Here is a 25356-nt window from a genome sequence, read left to right as displayed (position 1 = left end):
AGACTAATACGCGAAAGAAAACGTAGTTTTTCTACGACCGTTTATTAAAAGGCTTATTATTAACGCATTCGGAATAGTCAATAATACCTATTACTTACTCCGTGGGTAATGATATATTATCCGCGGATTTGGTTTGTATGGTCACTTGGTATTTTATTTAAGAAGATATAATTTTAAAAAACTAGGCAGAAAGCCAAACAGAAATATTGTAAAGTGTTGTATGCCTGTTAAAATATTTGCGACTTAGATCTTGTTAACGCGTTGTTTGACAAGTTGTACTATTAGTAGAAATTATTTGAGTACTAAAATTTAGGAAGTTTAGTTGAGAAGAATTCAAAAATCTAGTGTTAAGATTTGAAATAATGTAATGCCATGGAATCAAAGTTTCCTTTTTAAATAGGCCTTAAGAAAAATTAGTCTCCTTCAATCCTATCTAAGAAAAAACGCAACTATTTAAAAAATATTCACATTTTTTTAATAATGAAAAAACCGACATAATGCCAGATTTGCAATCAGATTTTAGTATTTTTACTTTAAAATCTCTTATTTGCTTAAAGTTTTTTTTAATAAGATTGTAGCAAAAATATACTTCATCAATCCTTTAAAAAAATCATAACTATTTATTTTAGTACATTTTTTACTTCGAAAATCAGCAGCGTTCAATGATTTTTATCACAAATATCAAGTTTTTTCTCTGAGACGCCACTTAAATTGAATCTAATTATGTGAAAAGTGAAATTTTACTAGTCCGAAATTCAAAGATAATCAAGATACAAGGTGATAAACTTAAGCTTTTTTTTTTAATTTGGCCATAGATTTAGCATGTATTGTTCGTTTTTATAACAAAATTTGAAATATGGTTTTCTTTTTATATGGCAAATCTTAAAATTATTTTGTTTTTAATTATGTCATAGACGGCCCCACCAGAAACGTTTAATATTTTTATTAAATTGCGCAACTTTTAGTCTTAGTATAATTTAATTAATTATTTATAATACGTATTGTGTAGACAGTTTAGCGTGACAAAGGTATACTTCAAAAATCTTCCTACGATTAGCTCTTTTCGAGATATTTACATTTAAAGTTTTCAATTCACTCAGAAAAAACGACATTTATAAACTATATAAACTGCTTTATTAAACTTCGAATGAATAATAAAAATAGTTGCCAGTAATTGATTGATATGATCTCTATACATTTTAAAATTCTTTTATTGAAAGATCACCGAATCTTAAGAAATAGAATCTTGCTCATTTCCAAATAATTCAGCAGGAGTTAATATTTTTACTATTAATTTCATGTATCCCCATATGCAAAAATCCAATGGGTCTAGACTTCGAGATTTTCGACTTCCACGTCATGCGCAATAAGTAATAATAAATAACAATAACTAACAATAAGAATATTATAAAAGGTAATAGATAATGTTACTAATTATTTGTTTTTGATTTTTGACCACTCATCAAAGTAACTAACAAGAACATAAGCCCTAACAGTGACAATGACGCAGGCATCGCCTGCTTAACAAATATTTTAGCCTGAAGTAGGAAAATTATATTTTGATCTGAGTGCATTGAAAACTTTAAATGTAAATATTTCCAAAAAGGTTGATCGTAGGGAGATTTTTAAAGTATATCTTTTTTAAGCATTACTGTTTGCATGATGCATATTTCAAATGAAAAATTAAATTATGCCAAGGCTAAAAAAGTTACGGAATTAAAAAAAATATAAAAATATTGCTGGTGGCGCCCTCTATGACATAATTTAAAACTAGGTTAATTTTAAGATTTGTCACATAAGAGAAAAACTGATTTTTTGCCAGAAATGATAAATAAATGCTAAGTTACTGGTCAAAATTCAAAAAAATCACATTAAATTTATCACCCTGTATCTTGGTTACCATTAACTTTCGAACTAAGAAAATTTAACATACCCAAATTTTTTTTCAAAAGGAATCTCCTGGTAATGTATTTACCATTATTAATGAGACACCCTGTTATTAGAGGTTTAAAATCAGGTTAAAATATAAATAAAGTATGCACAAAAATCGTCTCGTTTTAGATTAAGTTAAGTTATTTTTGCAGATTACAAAGAACGGTATTATGCCTGCAACACAATTAAAATGGCATGGTGCACATAAAAAGCATAGCATCTTAAACCCTCTGAGTGAATGTGTTCTTCATATTTTGTCAAATAGTAATGATACCTTAATGGAAAGCGCTTTTAATCCGCTATACACACCGGCTTAGTTTTTGAAGCCATAAGTTTCGAGAAAACAAGGTATTAGAGTTTAGATTTCTAATATGAAGTCCTGTAACGTCAAAATGGTTCTGTACCGTCAAAAAGTTAAAGCAAAACAACTATTACATTTCTACCTTAGGATATCAAGACCTATGTAAAGTCGCACACCTTACCTGATGGTTAACACAACGTAACAGCGGAGTCCTCAGCTAAGAATTATACATAATAGTATTGGATAAGCATAATAATTATTTCATGAAATGTAAATGCCGTTGTGCTTTAACTTGAACCGTTTTGACGTTACACGCATCAAAATATTAAACACGTCAGTTTTCAGACGTCATTTTGTTAAAATTCATATAAAATTAAAAACTTTTTTTAATGAGGTATTGAGCCCATTTCCAGGAAAAAAAATGGGGGTGACACTCCTATTTAACATTTTGTTATTCTTTTGAATCAAAATGGTTCCCCTCCCAAACAAACTTAACATATGTTTTGGTTTTAAAGAAAAGTTGTTTCCCTCCCTTCGCCTGGCTAGAAGTTTTCGATGCGCCACTGTATATTTGACACGCGAGTTTTTAATGTCTGTGAATGGTCCTGGAGTAATTTGGCAAATAGAGGGCAAAAATAACAAGAATGGATTAGGCGACAAAAAATTATGCAGACGCAACTGGACCTTTTAGACCTTTTGGAACTACTAGACATTTTATGCCATATGCATTTTGATATTATCATATCCATTAGCATTTTATGCATTTAAATTAAAACTAAAAAATTTAAAAGTTTTTAAAATAAGGTACAATATTTGCCAGTCTGCTTTTAGAATAAGAAAACATTTTCTAAATATTCAGTTGTCAAATGTCAAAAACTTTCAGTATTTAATTGTAGGTAGAGGGTATCGAATTCCAACGTAATTTTATGTTGTAAAAATATAGGTATTATTAAAATAAAATAAATGTATTAAATTGAAAATAAGGAAAATGCCACTCTTTAATTCTTACAAGTTTAATTATTCTATCGCAAACCATTCGGAATTACTCAGAGGACAGTAGTTTTATTGTCACGCAATATAATTTATCATTTTGAGGTGACGAACTGATCCAATTATCTATTTCAAAAAGAAAAAAAATATTATTGACAAAAAATAATAGCATTATTTTGTAAGTTGCACTATTAAATCATGAACGTATATAGTGCTATTTTTGACGTTAAAATTCACCTACCACAAAAATTAATATATTCTAACAGAAATACGGGCATTTAGTGGGGACAAGTGTGCCGTAAAGGCAAGACCTGCATCTGGGAGCGGCATGGCCGGTGTTGGCACGCGAAACCATTCTCACAGAAAGGCCTATTAGAGATGGAATTTTTAGTTCATTTACGTGAACTAGTTCACTCGGTCTCGTTCATAATCCAGAATAGTTCATTTAACTAGTTCACTAGTTCACAGTAGTTTACGTTTACTTTTATAGTAGAATAACTAGAATGTACAATTTAACCTTCTAAAAATTATTCGAATGAGGAAAATATGATAAAATACATAGTTTTCAGACTTTTAGACGTTTAATTCGTCAATTGAAATAAATTTAAACAACTGAATAAATAAACTTAATACAATTAAAAAAGGACAAATAAAACGGTTTTTATTTATCCAAAAAGTGATAACAACTGAATGAAATTTTTATTTAAACAACTTAAAAGGCTTTTTAAATTTTAAGACAAAAAAATAAAGTTTTTTCAAAACTTAATTATGAGTCATAGTTGTTTGAACAAATTGGTATTCAAACATATGAATAACTAACCTAAGTAATAACTAATATTAAAACTACTAAAGATTGCTGTTAAGAAATAAAATTTGGGAAACTTTTTTAGATTTCAGCTGTGCACGTTTTTCTTTTAAGACTTGTCCTGCTTTTACGTTCGCACGGAACTGACGTTGCAGGAATACATAGTCGACTTTTCATAAATCGATAAATCGTGGGATATACATGGCGACGTTCATACCACCACTTTAATGGGTCTTCCTTTCGGTTGAGAAGGGGTTCGCCTAAATATCTGTCGAATTCGATAATAATGGCCAAAGTTGGATTTTTTTCCGGTGCCAATTTTTCAACAGTTTCATCAAACATGGACCACATGGATGATTTTTTTTCTGATGGAGTTGTTGAAGGTGCTTCCTGATTTTCTATGGGTTGAAGTACATTTTTAGAGGAATAAATATAAGGCAATTTTTTTCGAAGATTCGCAACTGTGTTGGCATATTTTCTTTCATCTTTAAATCCAAATTTTTTAAACCGAGGATTTAAAACGGTTGACTCGGCTAATATGTCCATGTCTTTAATATTTCTACCCTTTAAAAAAAAAATTCGCGGAAAACGTGAAGTATTGTCCTAAGTTCTGGCTCTATATCTTCCTGCGTGTAAAAGGTTTGGATATGCTAATATCAATAATAGATTTCTTGAAAAATTCGCAATATATTTGTCAACTTTTCTAACATAGCCCAATCTGTGGCGGAAACTGTATTTAATTCTGCGTTTACAAGGGTTAAAGTGAAAATCAGGGCATTTTTTATAGTAACCCTTTCTACCATATCTAGAGTGGAACTCCACCGGGTTACGACGTCTTGCTTTAATTTAAGTTCAGGAAGCCCCATTTGCTTCTGAATTTCTTTTAGCTTTGCTAACGCTGAAAAACTTTGTTTAAAAAACGTTACTATCGCCTTAATTTTATTTAAAAGGTCTGGAATTTCCTTTACAAACCATTTTGGACTAGAAGGTTAATTGAATGGGCAAAACAACCTTTGGACTTTCACCCACCATTTTTCACAGCCGTCAGAATATTTGCTGCATTGTCAACAACGCAGACAATTTTATTATCTATTTGAAATTGTTAGGTTTTTGGCGGTATGCCTTTCATTATACTGGAAACAATCATTTAAATGTGATTTGGGAGTTATAATAACCAATTTTCTTCTAATAAATAATGTGCTGTCAGTGCAGTAAAATTATCATTATTTGTTGAAGTCCAGGAGTCTGTAGTTACACTTACATATTCGACGGAAATAAGTTGTGCTTCAATTTTTTCTTTTATTTTTTCATAACTTTTTGACATAAGACTCTCGCTTATTGTTTTTCGGCTAGGTACCTTGTATCCAGGAATAGCAAGTTCCATTAATTTGATAAATTCCGGATCTTCCATCATACTAAAAGGGTAGTATCTTTTGACAATCATCCTTAATAACTAAAAATCCAGTTTTTTGCTTTTAGAAAGAGGTATCGGCTTTGTACTTCGCGTAAAAAAGTTTGGCGTAAATAAAATATTCATTATTTCTAGATATTTTCGCTAACTATTTGCTTACACATTTACCGATTTCATTTTTTTGGTACCGTTGAATAGAGAATTTATATACGCTCCTTACTATGATGTATCACACGATGGGGGTTCCCATTTGACATATTAAAGTGATGTTAGCTGGAGGTGAGGAGGTGATTGACAGAACTTCAGTAAATGCATAATTAAACGTCCCCCTGTATATCTAATTTGACGTGTTTTTTTTTTCTAACAAAATAACTTTGAAAAAAGAATACAATAAACATATCTCTTACATGGTAAGAATATATATTTAAAAAAAAACTTTGTGTTTACAAAATGAATTAACGTTTTCATAAGATGTTTATGAATGTTGGTATTTCAGAAAATCTGAAGACATATGTCGTTTACGTAATTCGTACGATGAAGGCTGTTGTCAAATCAAAACTATTATTTCCCAAATGCCTATTAATATACAAGGATTATAAATCGGAAGTTTTTGATTTAGCAACAGCTATCAATCTTAAGGAATGGTAAATAAAAACTAAATCCATTATGTAAATCCATCTAGAAAATAAGAAAACAATGTGATATGAATGTATATCGTAAACGTCTTACTTTTGGATCTACATATTACTAAAATTTAAAAAAAGCAAGTTTAACTTTAAGACTTTACTACCGTGGTTTTACTACCGTACTAAAGTGAATATTTTTTAATAAAAAAACAGTACGCCACTGCATTTTTCTAAAATAATAATTAGTTTTGAGCAAATTTGTATTCCTGACTTTTTTTATTTAATGCACTGTTTTTGTGTAAAATAAAAACCTTTTTTGGGAATGCTCATTTCAATAAATAAGCACATTAAAGTAACGTACTTCACTATTATTAAAAAATTCCTTAAATTTTGTTAGTAGGCTAAAAATTGCAGAAACAAAACAAGTTTAGATTAAAGATAATACATAATTTAACCAATTTCAAAGTTAATTTAACAAAGTTTAATATTATCAGTTTGAGCACTTCAAAAATGGTCTATTGATTTACGCAAAAAACCGTCCAAAAAAAAACTTTAGAAATCAAATTTTACAAATTTGCTTAAAACTGAGCAAGAATTTAAAAAATAACATTTTCTTTAGAAAAATGCAGTGGTGTACTTTTTTTTATTAAAACATATTAACGATAAAACCCCTTATTTTTGCTTAAATAGATACCTTTAATATAAGTTCTATATCAACAATTATTTAACTATTAAAATAAAAGTTTTATACCGGTTTTCTCTAATTAAACTTTTAAACAACGATGACGGTTTAAGTGTATTTTCTTAGAAGCTCATTCTATTAAGCGCATTTCTTAAAAGTCCCTAAATAGTATACAATATACCATACTTTACCGTTTAACCTTTATGAAATATTAATTGTATATTATTAACATGTAATAAACTATCTTGTTAAACGTGAACATAATATTAAATTCCTTGACGAATATCACGCGGACATTATATCCGAGATTTACCACTGAAGTTTAATAAAAAATGTACATCTGGTTTAAACCAAAAATCAACACTAACTTAACTATGCTGCTTTATGCTATGGCTTTCTCACAGATAATCGATACTATTCCTGGAGACTCTCCTGGAGAATTTTGAAATCGTTGTAGAGTTAAGTATAACTGAGTGTTAATAGAAAATGGCCCAATTCACTTCACGTGCTAATATTTATTATAATAAATATATAGTATTTAATACACTTTATAAATAATAGAAAATTTATTTAAGAAAAAATTATAATTAAATACAAATTGTATATTTAATAGATAAGTTACCTTTATTTGTTTTAAGCTTAATTTAAAAAAATGTTATGGTCTAATTTATTTAATATGAATTAAAAATTGATAATAAAATCATTTTGTAAAATACATATAAACTTAAAGTGATCTAAAACCATCAGCATCGTGTCTTTGCTCTGGCTTACTATAAAAACCATAATGAAGACAATAATAAGTAAAATTAAATGCCCTATCTGAAATAACTAACCTGAAAATAACAATTCCAAAGTTAATAATATACAATGCATCCTTAAAGTAGCGAATAAATTCGATAAAAATGAAATGGACCGTTTCTGAAAAAAGTGTCCAAATCCATCGATTTTAATATTTGGTTTTTTTGGTATTTGGTTTTTGTGCGTGGAAATTAAATATACAGAGTGACCCAAAAAAAAAGATATGACGTCTTCAATATGTTTTTTAAATGGAAACCACCATTTTTTAATGCAAAAACGGAAAGATCGCATTTTTTCACAAAAGATATGGTACAAATGAATAGTGGTGACAAGCAATTTTGAACGAAAAATCATGATAAAATGTAAAATTAAAGAAATACCTATCTAAATTATATGTTCAAATTGAGCACCGTTAACAACCTGACAATAACCAAGGCGATTAAAAAATTCTTTTTGAACGTTGGTAATCACATCTGGAGTATATTATATTTCTAATTTCCTAGAGATTTTTTTTTTATCTTCTAAACTCGCTGGTTGAGTGACATACACTTTACTATTTATATATCTACTATTTATACAAAGTAATCGTGGGGCATCTGAAGTAATCTGGCGATCTGGAACGGGTAAAGTGTGGCGAGGCTCCATCTTGCTGAAAAAAAAGGATCGGCTTGCTGAAAAAGTCATGTCGGGTTCTTCCAAATCCGGATACAAAGTTTTCAGAGCCAAATACCTCTCACCAGTGAAAGTGTCACCAAAAAAGTAAGGTCCTAAAACTCTTCCTTTTACTATACCGCACCACACATTGACTTTTTGGGGATGTTGTGTTTGACATTCTGTATACCAATGAGGGTTTTCGGTCGCCCAGTATCGACAATTCTGTCTGTTTACATGGACGTTTAGAGTAAACGTTGCTTCGTCAGAAAATATCCGCTTTACAGAATTATTGTTATCATTACATAATTGCTGCATTTGCTCATAAAATTCATTTCAGCGAACAAAATCATCTTCCGATAGCTCTTGAAGTAAAAATATTTTATAAGGGTGGAACATTGTTTTTTTTAATACTTTATGAACAGAACGTTGAGCTTATCTTCTTCAGTTATTGAACCCCGACCAGCTTTTTGAGTATCTCGAACATGACCGAATTCCCGAAACTTTACTTCAACTCTTCTTACTATGCTTCGGCTAATAGCTGACCGATCAGGATGAGTTGCATTAGGCAACTGAACCATCTCCTTTTGAGAACACGACATATCTCCGAAACCAATTTTTTATTTCATATAATAACAGTAGGTAATAAAGTAAAGTTTACTAATAAATCGCAGGATGATACTGCTTTCGCCTCTCAAAAAGAATAAACACGGGTTCGACATTTTTTTCAGAAACGGTCCAATTCATTTTTATTTGGTTCAAGGTTTTTGCGGTCCTTCTGACTGCATCAAAATTCGGTGATGCGTGCGACTCTTCTCGGTCAAAGAATAAGACTGTCTCACTATGACGCGATAAAAGGCCGCGCAAGTAATTAGAATAAGATTAGAATTTAAAACCAATAAAGCTTATGTTATTTATATTTAAACACAAGACCCAATAAAGAAAAAAAATATATATATAAATAAATAACCATTCCGCTTTGACGGAACATACCGCCCACCTAAAATGTCCAACATTTTAAGTTAAAAAAAAAGAGAGCAAAAATTAAAAAAAAAAACATGAATTCTAAGGCAAAATATAAATTTTCCGCAGGAACAACTAATTGTTCGGTAATGAACATAACTTCGAGACAGGACGGCGCAGTATCCCCTTATGCGTCTTTACCGCTACAACACGCGTAATGCCTTCCCTGCCTGGAAAACATTCTATTACACGACCCAACAACCACGAAAGGGGTGGAGCATTATCCTCCTTTATTAATACCAACGAATCAATTTCAATGGCTTTACTTGTATCATACCACTTCGACCTCTGATTAAGGGTGTGTAAATATTCATTATGCTACCTCTTCCAAAAATCCTGGTGGATACGTTGAATAAGTTGCCAGCGTGAAAGACGACCGAATTTAATCTCTGTTAGGTCGGATTCAACGAAGGTATTTAAAGGTTCCAAATTCAAAAAATGACTTGGGGTCAAAGGGTTTAAGTCATTAGGGTCGCTACTTAATAAACAGGTCGAGAGTTTAGGATTGCCTCTATTGAGGTCAAGACAGTATTAAACTCCTCATAGGTGAGGATGTGCGAACCAACATCGCGTAGTAGATGGCCTTTACGGCCTTAATTCCAGCCTCCCACATTCCACCAAAATTTGGGGCTGAAGGGGGGTTGAAATGCCATACTATGCCTTCGTGGATCGATGCATTCTGCATATTTTGCATCAACTCTTTTGACGCACCCACAAAATTTGTCCCACAATCGCTAAACATGTCTGTGACACGTCCTCGGCGAGAAACAAAGCGCCTTAATGTGGCCAGAAAGGCATCGCTTGATAGCTCTGTAACCAGTTCCAGGTGAAGAGCCTTTGTACACAAGCAGACAAAAAGGCAAATATAAGCCTCATAAGTTTTGCTGCCACGATGCTTGCCCATAGTGATTAAGTATCGCCCTCCAAAATCCACACCACTTTTGTTGAAACATTTTACTTGATTTACCTAGGGTACGGTAAGAAAAAATTATACCGTCCTGAGGACGGTAAATCACCCATAAGAGGAATTTGTGATGAAGGGTTACACCTAAAGCAACGCATGCAGGAAGACAAAACTTTTTTAATAATTCTTCTTGAAGAGGGAATCCAAAAACGTTGACTGAGTAAGAATTGGGTAGTTTGCAAACCAGGGTCCAAATATTTAATATGGGTCTGTTCAATGATGAGAGAGGTAATTCGATGATCACTGGACAATAGACAGGAGTGTTTATGATTATAAGAAAGCGAAGCGTGTTTCAATCGTTCGCCCACCCTGAGGACACCATCCTTATCTAAAAAGGGAGATAGCTTCCGAATATATTTCGGTAATACTCTTAGACTAGGATTGGATTTCGAAAGTTCTGCCATTTCTTGAGCAAATGAAACTTTCTGAACTTCTCGGATTAAAAGTAAGAAAGCTCTATCCAATTCTGCCAATGTTACATGACCTTTATTGTCAACGAGTTTTGGAGCCTTTACAGATGCACAAAAGCGTAAAACATATAGGATAATCTCGAGATAAAATTATTCCATAAGTCAACCACTGGAGTTGAGGCTAATAATACAATCTTCCTTTTTTCAAGGTCCATATTATCGTCAGGCGTGTAAGAATCGTTAACCCATTTAGTGAGACAGTTACTCCATTTATGGTGAAAAGACTTTATCCAGCTTAAAGCGACCGTGTAAAGAATGAAGAAATATTTATAGAAGGAGCAAAAACTTCTTTAGCTGACTTCAGCTAAATCTGCCAATAAGACAGCCGAGCATAATTCTGGCCTTGGATTCGAGATTTTCTTTAGAGGGGCTACTCTACTCTTAGAGCATTACAAATAAGTCTGCAAGTTATCGTCATCAGTAATTATGCGAAAATAGACCACAGCTGCATACGCCTTTTCCGAGCTATCGCAAAAACCGTGCATTTCACATAATTTCATCTAAGAAGGGATAATCCTTCCTTGAATAAAGACCAGTATTCTTTAATAGAGTTAGGGGCTGGTTGGTCCCAGTCCAGTCCGAAAGACCATAATTGTTGGATAATCAATTTCAAAGAGACGGTAACAGGAGAAAGAAATCCCAAAGGATCGAAAATACGAACTAAATCGAATAATATGTTCCTTTTTGTACATGGTTTTAGTTTCGAGTCTATTTTAAAAATAAAAGAATCATTAAGAGGATTCCATTGTAAGCCCAAAATCTTGATGGTGGAGGCATTTTCTTTATCAAAAGAAAGGGTATTAAACTGTGTCAAGGAAGTGTCTAAATGAGAAAGCAATAAAGAAGCATTACTCGCCCTTTTTCGCAATTCAAAGCCACCAAGAGAAAGCAGATAAATTAATTTTTGCTGAAGAGAAAGAGCTGACGATCGAATGATGCGATCGAATTAGTACCACTAACTACGTCATCCACAAATATTTCGTTTTCTAAAACCTTCGAAGCTCGAGGGAACTCAGCATTATAATCCCTGGCAAGTTGAGTAAGAGTTCGAATAGCTTGGTATGGTGAAGAAGCTACACCATAGGTTACGGTATTCAATTGATAGTCTCTCACAGGATCTGATTTAGAGAACCGCCATAAAACTCTTTGAAAACTCCTATCGGGTTTATCTATGAGTATTTGTCAAAACACCTGCTTAATATCAGCAGTGAATGCAATTGCATAAGTACGAAACTTCAACAACAAGTGGAATATATCCTGTTGAAGGTTGGGGCCGACCAACAAAGTGTTATTGAGAGAAATATTATTTTCAGCCTTCGCAAAAGCGTCGAAAACAACACGAAGTTTCGTCGTTGAATTTTCTGGACGAAGGATACAGTGATGGGGTATATAATAAGAGTTTTTTATATCTATATTTGAGGGTAGGATTTCCATATGTCCAGTGTCAAGAAAATCCTGCATAAAAGCGCGATATTCATCATGGAGCTCAGGATTAGACTCCAGACGCCGCTCAAGAGAATAAAATCTGCGCAGAGCAATATCTCGAGTATTTTCAAAAACTGGCAGTTCCAAATTTTTGTAAGGAAGTTGAAGAACATATCTTCTTGAGGAATTTCGAGTATGTGTTCTCTGGAAAAATTCCTCTGCAGCAACCTCATCAGGAGAATGAGCACTGTAATTAGGGATCTGTTCCAGTTGCCAAAATCTTTTAACGATATCCATAAGTGTGGGGCCCATAGTAGCGCAAAGCCTATTAGGGATTGAGCGAGAAATAGATTCCTGGCGAGGCACACGACCCATAATTATCCACGCTAACTTAGTACTTAGAGCGACAGGCTTATCTATGGACTGCGATATCTGGCCTTGCTTCACAAGAAAACCAAAAACATCACCTCCAACCAGCATGTCTATAGAACCCGAGATATTAAAAGTTTCATCCGCCAGTTCGAGATGAGAAAACTGAGGAAAGCAGTTTGTGGGTAAATCAGAAGAAGGGAGATTTTCGCAAATTTTAGGTATTACGGCATATTTGAGAGAAAACCTGTGGTTCGTATAACCTTTAGGAGCGAAGGTGCATGTCACTTCATGAGAGACATTTAAGACAGTATCACCTAAGCCCTTAACAAACAGAGAAAGAGGTCGTTTGACCAGGCCCAAACGTTTACATAATTTGTTAGTAATAAGATTCACTTAACTTGCGCTGTCCAACAAGATTCGCGCATTGATAAATTGACCCTGGGAATCCAGAACCCGAATCTGTGCCGTGGCCAATAAAACAGAGCTTTCAGTATTTTTGTGTGGTTTGATATTGGTCAAGGCAACAGGCAGAGAATTTGGAGAAGATTCCTGCTATACGGCAGGTGACTGAGAAACTTCAAAGGAGTCATGATGTAAAAGGGTATGATGAGGCTTGGAGCATTTTTCGCACCGGCGACGAGATGAGCAATTAAGTGAGTTATGTTTTAAACCAAGGCAATTAGTGCACCATTTATTAGTTTTTGCAATTTTATATCTTTCGTGGGAATTTTTACTTAAGAATTCTGAACATTTATAAATTGAGTGATTATTTTGTGGCAAAAGTAACATGACGCAGCACTAACATCAACAGTTCTTTTTGGCATTGTTTTATATATTTAGAAGTACTAGGCTTTACATCTTTAAAAGAGCTTGAGGCGGTATCTAATGCGATACACTGTTTCTTAAGAAATTTATTTTTATTTCATTAGACTTTCTTTTGAGTCGCCAAATCAACATCATCACCCTGGGCTACAATATTTAAAATGGAGGCGTGATGATTATTAAATTCAGTAGCAATCCCTTCAAGGTGTTTGACCCGAATTTTTAACTGTGTATGAAGGCGTACATTATTAATGGCATTTTCAGCAACTACTTTGATTTCTTCTAAGCAGCTAACAGCACTATCGCGTTGAGCAATAAGGCCTCTTAGCTTTTTATCAGTCATATTGTTAGATGCAGATTTTGCCCTAAGCATGTAACATATGATTTCATATAAATTCGGGCAAAAGTTTATCGGTTTTGGTATCGGCTTGAAAGGGTTGTGTAATTTACAGTTTTATAAATGGAATTTGGGGTTTGATAGTAATGCAATTTATTTTTTTTTAGGCTTTTGGGGTCTGATTATTTTTAGGAATGTATTTACCTACCCTATCCTGTCAGCATACATCTGTGGAGTTAGTCGTATTATGTTTCCTTAGTCCCTATTCATGTACCTGGTGTTGGGAACTTTCTGACCTTTGATTTGTTTGTCAAGAGTTTTTATGAGGCCGGTATATGTCTGGGGTATGGAGGGACTTTTAGAGGGTGCTGTTGTGCCACAGATTGCGCTATGAGTAGAGTAAATAAGACCTTTTAGATGGTGATCCGTTAGTGTAGGAAAACTTACAAATACTTTCTTCTATAGCGGAATCATGTTGGGCAAGGTATCCTAATTGATTTGAAATTGGCCTCCCCAGTTTTGCTTGCTATATTTCCCTTTAATTCCTCAGGTTAAGTTTTAGTAAATAAACGTGCCTTGACATCTGGTTTCTAACCCTACTAGCCGATTGACAGTGACTGTGATTGACAGTAATGACTATTGATACACTTGTTGTTGTGGAGGTTTGGCAGCGTTGCTGTTTCCCATTAAAGTTTGGTTTCCATTTGGCGGATGACGGAGCGTCATAAATCAGGCAGAGCGACGTAAGAGGAAAATTGGAATTTCGTAGCCCAGTTGGGGAAATTTTGTTAGTTTTCCATGTTTTAGTATCCGAGCAGTATCATTTTGCTGTGGTATTGCGGAATTTCTATTTTGATGGAGTGGGGCTCCTCGTAGTTTGCACCAAGAGGCAGGGTCAGATCGTGTCGAAGAGAGAGAGTGACAAGTTCACTGCCAGTGTCACCTGTCATTGCCTGGTGGGTTGTCAGTTCCTTGTCCAGCCGGTAGCCATTCCGTTATCAGAAAGAACAGTCGACATTTTGTGGTTTTAAGGAAAATTTAAGTTCATCTTGCCGGGAATTCGGTTAAATGGAAAAATATTCCTCCCAAGTTTTGGGGTTTAATTTGATGAACGTCTAGTGGGAAGTTATAGCCGAGAGGATTTCGGATTGACCTGATATTTTTGGATTTGGTCGGCTGCTCCCACACCATTTATGGGATTTTGAAATTTTCTAACCACGAGACTCTAGGCCTCGCTCACCACCTTAGGTATGTAGCAACATGTTGGTAATTGCCATAGAATTGATTGTGTATTTATTTTTACTGATTTTTTTTGTCCTCTATTTTAGAGGCCTCTCCTTTTTCTCATTCTCTTCTCTATTCTCTGGTCTCTTCCTATTCTCTGATTTCTTCAACCGGCTGAAGTGAGCCTCAACACAGCCTGGACTGAGCATTGTACTGTGGCTCTGCGATTTTGGATTGGAACTTGCCTGAAATCGACTTGCCCATGTGGTCGTTACCCTGGTTGTAGCTGACTGGTTCCAGAGCTGTCGAGTTAAGCTACCTTAGCCAAAATACACAAGAGATTAGAGGACACGCAAGTTTTTGCACATTTTATTTTATTTTGCTCTTATTGAACGGTTTGATTTAGGGTTGGGGGTTGATTTATTAATTTGAATTTTATGGGTTTATTTTCTTTTGTGTAAAACAAAAACGTTAAGGGGTTCTTGCTAAGTCTATTAACATTAACCTGAGGGTTTTCATTTGAGTCGAGCATCGACATAATTGATTTTGACATTGAGCCTGGATCACCTTGTAAGGGATCGGCTATTTGCTACAAATAACCGATTTAGTCATAGTGTTGGTTGTTGGTTAATAGGTTTTATTGCACCAACATACCCATTAATAGGCTTTCAAATTCGAACCTTACTATTTAAAAGTTTTATTTAGATTAATGTGACTTGACTAGAGTTTGTAAAAGGTATTTTAGGGCCAGTGAGGTATTGTGAAAGGCTCCAAACATATACTTCTTGTAAGCAACACGTGATCACGTTTTGGATTTTCCTTGAACAGTAGTTCAGTGCGGATTTGTTTTTTTTTACTAATTCCTCGCCTTAAGCATACCTCAAGTAACTCTTAATTCTTTTATCAATTTTTTATTTATTTAAAATTACTACAGTTTGAATAATTATCTAAATTTAAATATCTCAGTGGAATTTAATTTTTTCTATATAAATGGAAGTGACTATGTAAATTCTTGGATGATTATATCAATCTGGTGGACCTATGGATTGTTATTTGAGTTTTTCGCAAATTATTTTCAGCTTTTAGTATCTAGGTACAAGCATAAATATAGGTCATCATTTACTTGATTAAGAGGGGGTTTATATTACCATCATAATATATCAGGGTTTGGTGTAAAATATTTAAATCAAGTGGCGCTCTTATTAAAATTTCTCCCACTACCTTCTCCACTGTCTAAAAGCTGGCGGCCACCAAATCTCTGAATCTTTTGAAACAAAATTTGCTTGTCTGGACTTAGTAATTTTTTTGTGGTTGGATAGTAGGTATAACTCACACGGGTTGGAAATAAATTGGTTTGAACCGAGTTGCGCGCTACAATATTAACGAGAGCGAAAGAAGAAAAATTAAATTAGGATTAAAATATTTTAACCCGAGATAAAGCAATACTGAGCAAAAAACAAAGTTTTAGACAAAATGAGAAAGGGGGTTTGTTATTTTTCTTATTTTGATTAAACAGTAAAAGGTGCCTAATAAGGTGAAATTAACCAAGCTACTTATACCTATTGATATAAAATCAGAGATTCAAGGAATGGATTTATTTTTGTATATTTATTTTATACGTTAAGCGTGAAGGGTATAGTTGATTAAATTAGTTATAAAATTGTTTACGCAAGAGCAGAGATATAGAGAGATCAAGAGATATTAAGAGCATTAAAGAGAAGGAGAGATGGATGAAACCATATAAAGGAAATTGTTTTGATACACTAAATTGTAACAAATTTCTGAGAAGGTATAGCAAATAGAGAGAAACTGTCACAATATATAATCAAAACAAGTGAGGGAATTATGCGAGATATTATGAGTAATATTACAAATAATACCATATATAAGAAGAGAGAGGAAAATATCGCCTATGAGTATCAGAAAGAGAGAAAGACAGAGAGAAGATTTGGCAAACCAGGGGGTTTAATATTTGGGAGTAATAAGATTAATTACCAAATCTTTCACCGAAAAGTCATAAAATATTAATATAAATATAATAAAGGGCGATGTATAACTATAAAGTAAGAGTACTATAAGAGGCAACAATGAAAACCAAATTATAAGTTGTCAAAGTAGATTATGAAAATGAATAAGTAAAGACAACGAAACCGACCTGATTTCACTCTGTATAAAAATCGTGACACTAAAATATAGCAATATAAAAGATGGGACGATCGACGAGCTGCGCTACAGCGGACGTCACCGTGCGTGGTGTACTTGACGCGCAACGCGACGCGAAACGTCGAGACGCTAGATGTGAGGAGAGAGACAGGTAGACGGTATGATTGGATTGACCCGAGCACGGAATTTCTATCTTTTACCAAAAAATTTCATGAGGTTTACCGATAAGATAGCAGTTTGACCATGAGTTTTTTTATGCATTAGTTATTTATTAAATACACGTTTTGGATGTAATTTTTAGCTAAATATATGTAATAAATCTTAAATCCAAATCCGCGATTGAAGTGACCAAAAATGGGGGGTAAAATTAGAATAGTGGACTGTATTTTTATAGGTGGAATGAAATATTATGACGGTTAAGACAACCCTATTAAAGTGGTGGCCTACTTTGCTGTCGCTTCTTTTTCTATCTAATTCAAACTGCTTGTCCTCACGCTAAGCATGATAATTTGAGTTAATGAGGAAAACGAAAAAAAATTATCATAAAACTTAATAATCCATATGGCATTCCCTAGCTCTATTGTCTCTGTTATTGTGAAATATTCATGGAAACAACATGACGAAGCACCTACACATTTTGGTATTTAGATTGCGTAGGCTGGAATTCAGATCAGCGATTTTCACGCCCATCGATTGGAAAAGATGCACTTTCTTCCCTCTAAATTTTTCTTTGTGGTAATCTGAAAAGTTAAGTGTACGAAGCACCGTTCATAATAAAGAGAATCGTATCTTTGTTAACGCTAATACCAGCATATTCCAAAGTGTTCGCGAATAGCTAAGCCGATGGTTCAATTTTTGTAGTAAAACAAAAGGTAAAAGTCTTAAGCAATTATTTTCAACTATAATTTACTTTTAACAAAATAAGTAAATAAGTAAACAATTAATAAATTAATAATAATATTGTTTGTTACTATTTAGTGTAAACGCAAGAGTACCTAGACAAAAAAGTATAACTTCTTACCTAAATTCTCTCTTAATTTCTTCTGTTGTAGATTCTGGGCCTCTAGTTATTCGTCTAGATTCACTTGCCTGCCACGAAGATGCGTGTTGTTCACCCTCATTTCTTGACAAGTGAAAGGACTGTATCTTGGTGCTTCTTTGTGATTTCGGTGACACTTCAGGTGAGTCGAATTCACTAGCAGTGTCGTAGCGAGATGGTGCAATCCATCTTAAACCAAATACAATTCATAAATTAGGATGCAAGTAACATTATTTTAAGCTGAAATTTTTTACCGAAGTGTTTTATTTATGGTCTATTTATTTTCCTAATTTTCCCTTATTTTTATTTTGAATTTTTAATTCTAAAGCCTAATGATGTTTAAATACTTAAAGCAGCTTAATGATGTTGAAAAAAGATTTATTTTTACTCCTAATGTTTTCTATTACGACCGATTTAATAAAAACCTGTTTCTTCAACGTTCAATTTATTCTGCCCTTTCTACATTTCGTGGTTGAAAAATACAGTTTTTTTTTATAACATAAACAGTTATGGCCTGATCCCAACGCTTGGATTACATTCTTTATGCTTCAAATGGTATTTACTTTGCTTGCTTTTACATTCCGAGACTAAACATAAATAATCAAACTAATAGAACCAAAAATATTATCTACAAAATAAATCTATAAAATACTAATTAATTTTACAAATACAGCTAAACTAATACTTTTATTAATATTTATCTTATAGGTCTTATCATAACATACAGAAATATTAACATTTATAGCTACATAACTGGAATATAACTATATTCAGGTAGGTAGCACAAATATCCATAACATTTGTAAAAGTGCGATTCTACGATTTTTTAAGTCTTTTAGTTTATTATTTTGCATAAATAAAGAACATTCAATAAGATCGATAACTTAGGTCATCTTATTATTCATTCAAAAATTGTAAATTGTCAACTTAACTAGTTATTTTTATATCAAAGCATAATTGTCTGGATACTAAACCGGATAATAAAAAGTGAATGTCTCAATCAAGGTATCATATTTTGTGAAAATATGACGTAGTTAAAAGGGCGTATAAATGAACAACATCAAACAAATATAGACTGGCTGTAGTGAAAACTGTGCCACTTTTATTTGGTGTACATTTGGAGTTTTCTTATTAAGGATCTTGTAGATTCAAAGATGATGGTAAAAGTGTATCAACTAGGAAAAATATTTTAAGGAATATTAGCAAGGGCTTAATTAGTCCAATAATAAGCAATCTTCATTGCTATTTTTCCCAATTTCTGTTACTTTGGCAAACAGAGATTATTTACTCTTTGCAAATTTAGACTTATATTATATCATATATTTATCGTTGATTTATTTAAATTTTAAAAAACATAAGTTTTTATTCCATATTATATTAAAAATAGACAAATATAGTCCAAATACCCGAAGTTTCCTAACCATAATGTTAATAAACAAAAGCGCTAAAAAGTTTTAACTATTCTCATATATATATATTTTCAAAAAATGAAAGCTAGCACGTCCAGTAAAATGCTAAAAAGAATAGCTTAATCGGGATACTTCGTGTTGCGAAGCAGATCAAGTAAAGATGATATCGATCGATGTGTTTCTGCTATTTAGCTTGTTCAAAAAAAAAACATAAGGGATAGGAGATAAGTTTTAAATTTTAATTTATGACCTTTGATACCGAGACTTTGTGATTTTTCGCCTATTTAGAAGATTTAATGTGTTCTCGAAAAGTATGAAAGAGTGGCCTATTGAGATGTTCTTTACCGCCAGTTTTTAAAGGTCTATATGTGCAGCCAATTTAGGTACGATCGTATGAACTACAAGACAACCCGTAAATTCTGCTCTTAGACAGAGGTTTAATCCTGTCTTTGTTATTCACTACTAGATATCTCAACCTATTTTTACTTGAGGAAGAAATAATAATATTGTCTAAATATTAAAGAAAGTTGCTTTTTCATCTTAATTAGGATGTATAGATTTAGCTGATTTTTGTTGTTGTTTATTTTGCTTTGATGATGATACATCTAATTTTGTAAGTATTTTGGTTTTAGTCCTTAAAATTAATTATAATATAATTTTCCTCGGTTTGATTAAAAAATCTGAATGGATTTCACTGAACCGTTGTACACATATTAATTAAAAATTACTCTCCTAGCATTTAAGTATATCAAACTTATTTTAGATTTTCTCAATAATCAATACTCACCATATTACAGTTTCTACATTTCTCCCCTTCAAAATAAAATACTAATTTACCGTCATTATGGCCAGTTTAAAGTTTGTCATTTGTAACAATTTTAACTAAATCGATACTGGTGTAAGAGTTTAAGGTTTTATTAATTCATTCATCAGCTTTTTCTTTATTCAAAGCTATTTTAAATGTATCAATTAGTATAGCAGATTTTTTATGGCTCCAACGCCGAAGGAAAAAAGATTTAGTCCATTGACAACAAGTTCTAAAAGAATTTAATATTTATTGCACAATAAAACTTAATTTTTTCAATAAAATTTTTAAAAACAGTTACATTCATTCTCACTTGGCACAAAATTGGCACTTCACACACAAAATTGCCTAAGGAATGAAAGCGCTTTGCTCTATATATATACTATATATTAATTGCTCTAAATACAAAGAATCATATTTTATTTTTAAATTTCCAAGAGCAAAACAGCTATCTTCTTTCTTCTATTAGTTAATTGACCCATTTAAGAAACTATATAAATACATATTTTGTAGACTTTCAAGAAGAAGTTTTTTCTGCTTACCTTTCTGTGATTTCGCTGGCTGATCTAGCTAAGCTGGGCTGACTAAGTGAACGAGCTAAGGAGCGGCCTCGAATAGAACCAATATCTACTTCCGAATCCTCGTAATATCGACGTTCGGGGTAGTAGCTGGACACTTCTGATTGGTTATCAAATATGTCTGGTCTTCCAAAGTCAACAATCATTTCTGACATTGACCTTAGGTCGGCTTCGCTTTTGTAACTTGCTCTAGAAGATCTAAAAGAAAATACAAAATATAAGCAGTTTTCACAAAAAACTATTTTCCTTAAATGTGTTATCATCTCTTAGAATCAATAATTTATTTTTATTTTAATGCTTACAAATGCTTAAATGTAATTTTTTTGAATAGAATATTCGTCAAATAAAGGATTGAATTAGGGTTGAATTTTGTTGAGACTTAACACATAGCTATAGAAACTAGACACATAGTTATAAAAACTGCAGCATAAAAAGCTATTTAGTAATAAAACTAATTTAAAAGGTTTTGTGACATAAATGCTTTTAGTAAATGGAAAAGTTATTCTATTCTTCCGATCTGCTAATATTTATTTTTTCACATTTTCTACAACTTTAATTCTATTCGTACTGATTTACATAATAAATAATTAATAAATAATAGAGAGTTTTTTTTTCTCTAACTAATCGGAAAAAGAACATGTAAAACTATATAGATTTACTAAACAAGTATTAGTTCTATTTTAAAGTTTTGTACCATCTTCAGAGGTTAATATTAAGTCTTAAATTCAAGAAATAGCTAGAATGATACCTCCTTTGGAAGGCCTTTTTAATAAGGCTTTTTTAAGTGTTATATGACATAAGTTGTTTAAAACACAGCCAAATAATGAAATTAAAAATAGTAACAAAAATAAACAAAAATTTAAATCTTAAGCAGTATAATTTAAACATACCTTGTTTTTGGTATTGTTGTAAGCAGATCGATAAAATAAGTGGAGGTACTTCAGCCCTCTAAGATTTAAACGCTTATGTAACCAAATATCAGTTAAAAAAAACTGAAACCATTAAATATTTATAATTACAATCTCAACTTGTCTACGAAATAATATACTGCAGATGCGGAAAGAAAATTGTTGATATTAGGGGTATGTCCAAAAGCGATGGGGTCGAAAAGTGGCCGAATACGTCAAATTTAATATTGAGGCGGGATATTTATTGACAGAAATCGCGTTTCTCTGACGTCTTTCTCTCACCTCCTAGAGCCTTATGTCAATTTATCAAATAGGAATAGACGTCGATACTTTTAATTAAAGATAATTTTCTTACGTAGCCCTATCACTTTCTGTACGTAGCCCTATTTTAATTTTTTATTTTATCAATTGGTAATAAGAAATAATATTAGCTCAAGAAATATTAATAAATTTAGATTAAAAAATACATCTTATTTTAAATAAATAAAAAGTAATACCTATTTTATTAAATACTGAAAATTATTTCCGTTGACCTCCATACAAAAATACAATTGTTGTTCAAATCTCCTGCACACATTAGCGAACACTTTGGACGTTATTAACTGACATTCGTTAATAATTCTATTACGAGGATCTTCAAGGGAGCCAGGCTTTGTAGCAAAGACTTGATTGCTACAAAGCTTGATTTTTAAATGACCCCATAAAAAAATTCAAAGAGGTAAGATCGGAACCGACGTGTCCCTCATTCCCGATACACGTCAATCAAAACCATTTTGATTTAGCTTATGTACTAGCTTGATTTTGTAGACATATTATTTATGTAATTTTAAAATTTTGTGAATGGTACCTATACAGGCTAGATGCGATAGCAATTTCAGCAATATTCAATCAGTATAAGGTTTCATCTTAACATGATCCAACACTGCAATTTCTTCCACTTCATTTCTCACTGGATCCTAAACTTCAACACCAATACCAAAATAAAAATAACTAAACCAACAAAAGTGTCAAAATATGAAGGTATTTACTGCATATTTAAAAAAAATATATATTTTAATAAAATTTACTTGGCTTTGGGGGTGAGCGAATGCTGTCAGAGAAATGCAATTTCTGTCAATAAATTTTAATATTAAATTTGATGCATTCGACCGCTTTTGGCTAAACAATTTATTTTTCAAGATTTTTAGGGTGGACTGCTTTATCTCGGACACCCTGTATGTAACTACTTAATTTAGTTTCAAAGATATTATAATCCAAGTAAAACTTAAACAACAAAATTGGATAATTTTTAAACCTAATATTTTGTAGTTAAACGATAAATTATCCAAGTGTGTTATAGTTCAATATTCTCCAAAAAAATATTTTGAAGTCAATTAAGATTGAAAGCACCTAACTAAGGAATACGTTAATTACGCATTTAATCAATTTATGATCTTTAATTGGGTTAAAGATCTATGACTCAAAAATAAAGATTTTCTAAAAGCGTTATAAATGCATTGGAATCAAACTTAAGTCTTGTATCAAAAGTCAATAAAAACAAATTCCGGCTGGGTAATCTATAAGACATCGTGCTGATTTAATTGTAAACTGTTAACTATATATATATTAATAAACGATTAATATGCCTAGAGATGTGCTTATGAAGGCGAAATGTGGGAACGAGCACGGGTGCATGTCTTGCGCTCTGCTACTAAGCATCTAACTTTAATAAGGTACTTGCAATAAAATTTTCGCAAAATATTACGAGGAAGCTCAGAGTAAAGAAATGTTTAATTCCGAACTTAGTATCCTCTAAAAATGAATGTTTGGGCTGGTATTTTGAGTGACCATATTATAGAGCCACCATTTTTTATTGATAAAACTTTAAACGCCCAAAAATATCTTCAGTTGCGTGATTGGTCTATTTTCAGAAAAACGGCTGTCGTGCTCATAATGGTAAAAGAATTTTTAACAAATACTTTTCCTAACTTTCTTATAAGCGAGTCTGGCGATATTATATGGCTTCCTAGATCTCCACACTTGTCTTCAAATTACTTTTATCTTTGGGGTTATGTTAAGAAGATCATTCACAAACACGGATTTAGTAAGCCAACAATTTTAGAGGAGTTGTGACAGAAAGTTGTTGAATATGCTAATTCCATTTTACCAGAAACTCTTTTAGAAGTACGAATTGGCTTTAATGATAAGTTAATAGTTTGTAAATAGGTAATTGTTTGACCAAAGAAAGAGCTGTATTCGGACCTTCTATTTAAATAATTAATTTTTGTTAAGCTTATTTTTAAAAGTTTTAGTTTTATTTTTGTAGGGTAACATTTTTATCATTTATCAATTTATCATTTTGTCACAGTTTATATTTTATTTTTATTAGATTAAACTTCTTATTTTCATTATGAATACACAGCCTAATAAAAATATTGTAATTACCGTCGACAGTCTATCGGGTCGGAGACTGGTTGGCGTGACGTCACGCTAGTGGCCGTGTACTTCAGCTTTGCCGCATTTAACTAACACACAGAGCGGCGTCGAAAATATATTTAAATTTAAAAATCTCGGAAACAATTACTCGTAGTAAGTTGAAGCGAAAATTATTGGACATGGAATATTTTTAGCCATAATTTTAAAAAGTTTTATTTTTAAGCCTTACAATAAGTAAAAAAAAACTATTGCCACAGGATAAAATTATGTTAAAACAAGATAATTATTATACACGTTTTCATTATTTCAAATAATATATGTATTTTCCGGAAAAAAAAACTTAACACAACATATTATACACAAACCTATTAAAAGCGTTTGTACAAATACAAAAATATATAGGTAACAAAAAAATTATTCATAAATATACCTAATTAATATCTAAACAAAAATAATCACCTACAAAAAATAAATCAAATAAAAGTTTAAATTCGTTAAGTGAAAAGGTGGGTAAATTAATCATAAAACAAAAAACATAAATAAATTACGAAATAACAAATTAATCATTGGCCTCTTCATTATATTTTCGAATTCTCTTTTTTTCCAACTTTGGATTTTCCAGAAAACTTTTCCAATTTTTTTTTTTTTATAAATCTTCCTTGATAATATTATTTTTGGTCTTGTTATAATTATTTAAAACGATTTTTAAAAAGGTCTTAATACATTATTCATTAAGTATTGATAAGTTGTTACCACAGCCACAATTGCATTAATCCATTTCAAAATTTGCTACCTCAATTTTTTTTAGCGCAAGTGTTTTAAAAATAATTTTGTGGGAAGATTTAGGGAAATTTAAAAATGTTTTTTCATATCTTTCAGAAATAACAGTTTGAAACAAAGTCTACGTGGTTATAATTATATAATTAAAATAATCTTTGGCATACTTGAGTCATATCTTAAATCATTATCAGATACAACAAAGCATCATCAAATGTATTAATAATAGTATTAGTAGCGGTATTGTTAATCACTGATGCTTTGAGTGTTGAAGTATCGGTTGTATTTAAAAACTCTTTCAAAACTAATTTTTCATTTGAGCCCCAAAACGCTCACTTTGCAGTATTATTGCAATAGTAATATTTAAAAACCCAGGCGCGATTCCCGCTGGCCATTAGTGTGACGCAATCATTTGTGGAGGGGATACAG

At 32.0% G+C, this 25356-nt stretch overlaps 1 protein-coding gene and 1 long non-coding RNA gene across 2 annotated transcripts in view; one reads left to right on the top strand and one right to left on the bottom strand.

The window, feature by feature from the left end:
* Window positions 1–25356, bottom strand: part of LOC126745278 (uncharacterized) — a 148898-nt gene that overhangs the window by 5115 nt on the left and 118427 nt on the right. The window contains exons 15-16 of the mRNA XM_050453040.1: window positions 20792–21025; window positions 18018–18224 (exon numbers count right to left, since the gene is read on the bottom strand). Coding sequence (XP_050308997.1) covers window positions 18018–18224; window positions 20792–21025 — 441 coding nt within the window. The remainder of the gene's footprint in view (window positions 1–18017; window positions 18225–20791; window positions 21026–25356) is intronic.
* LOC126745279 (uncharacterized) overlaps window positions 14588–25356 on the top strand; it is a 28373-nt gene continuing 17604 nt past the window's right edge. The window contains exons 1-2 of the long non-coding RNA XR_007663500.1: window positions 14588–14857; window positions 14938–18177. This is a non-coding gene — a long non-coding RNA (uncharacterized LOC126745279). The remainder of the gene's footprint in view (window positions 14858–14937; window positions 18178–25356) is intronic.

The sequence above is a fragment of the Anthonomus grandis genome, chromosome 15, assembly GCF_022605725.1.
Source record: "Anthonomus grandis grandis chromosome 15, icAntGran1.3, whole genome shotgun sequence".
NCBI lineage: Eukaryota > Metazoa > Arthropoda > Insecta > Coleoptera > Curculionidae > Anthonomus > Anthonomus grandis.
This window is presented reverse-complemented; position numbering and strand designations above follow the sequence as displayed.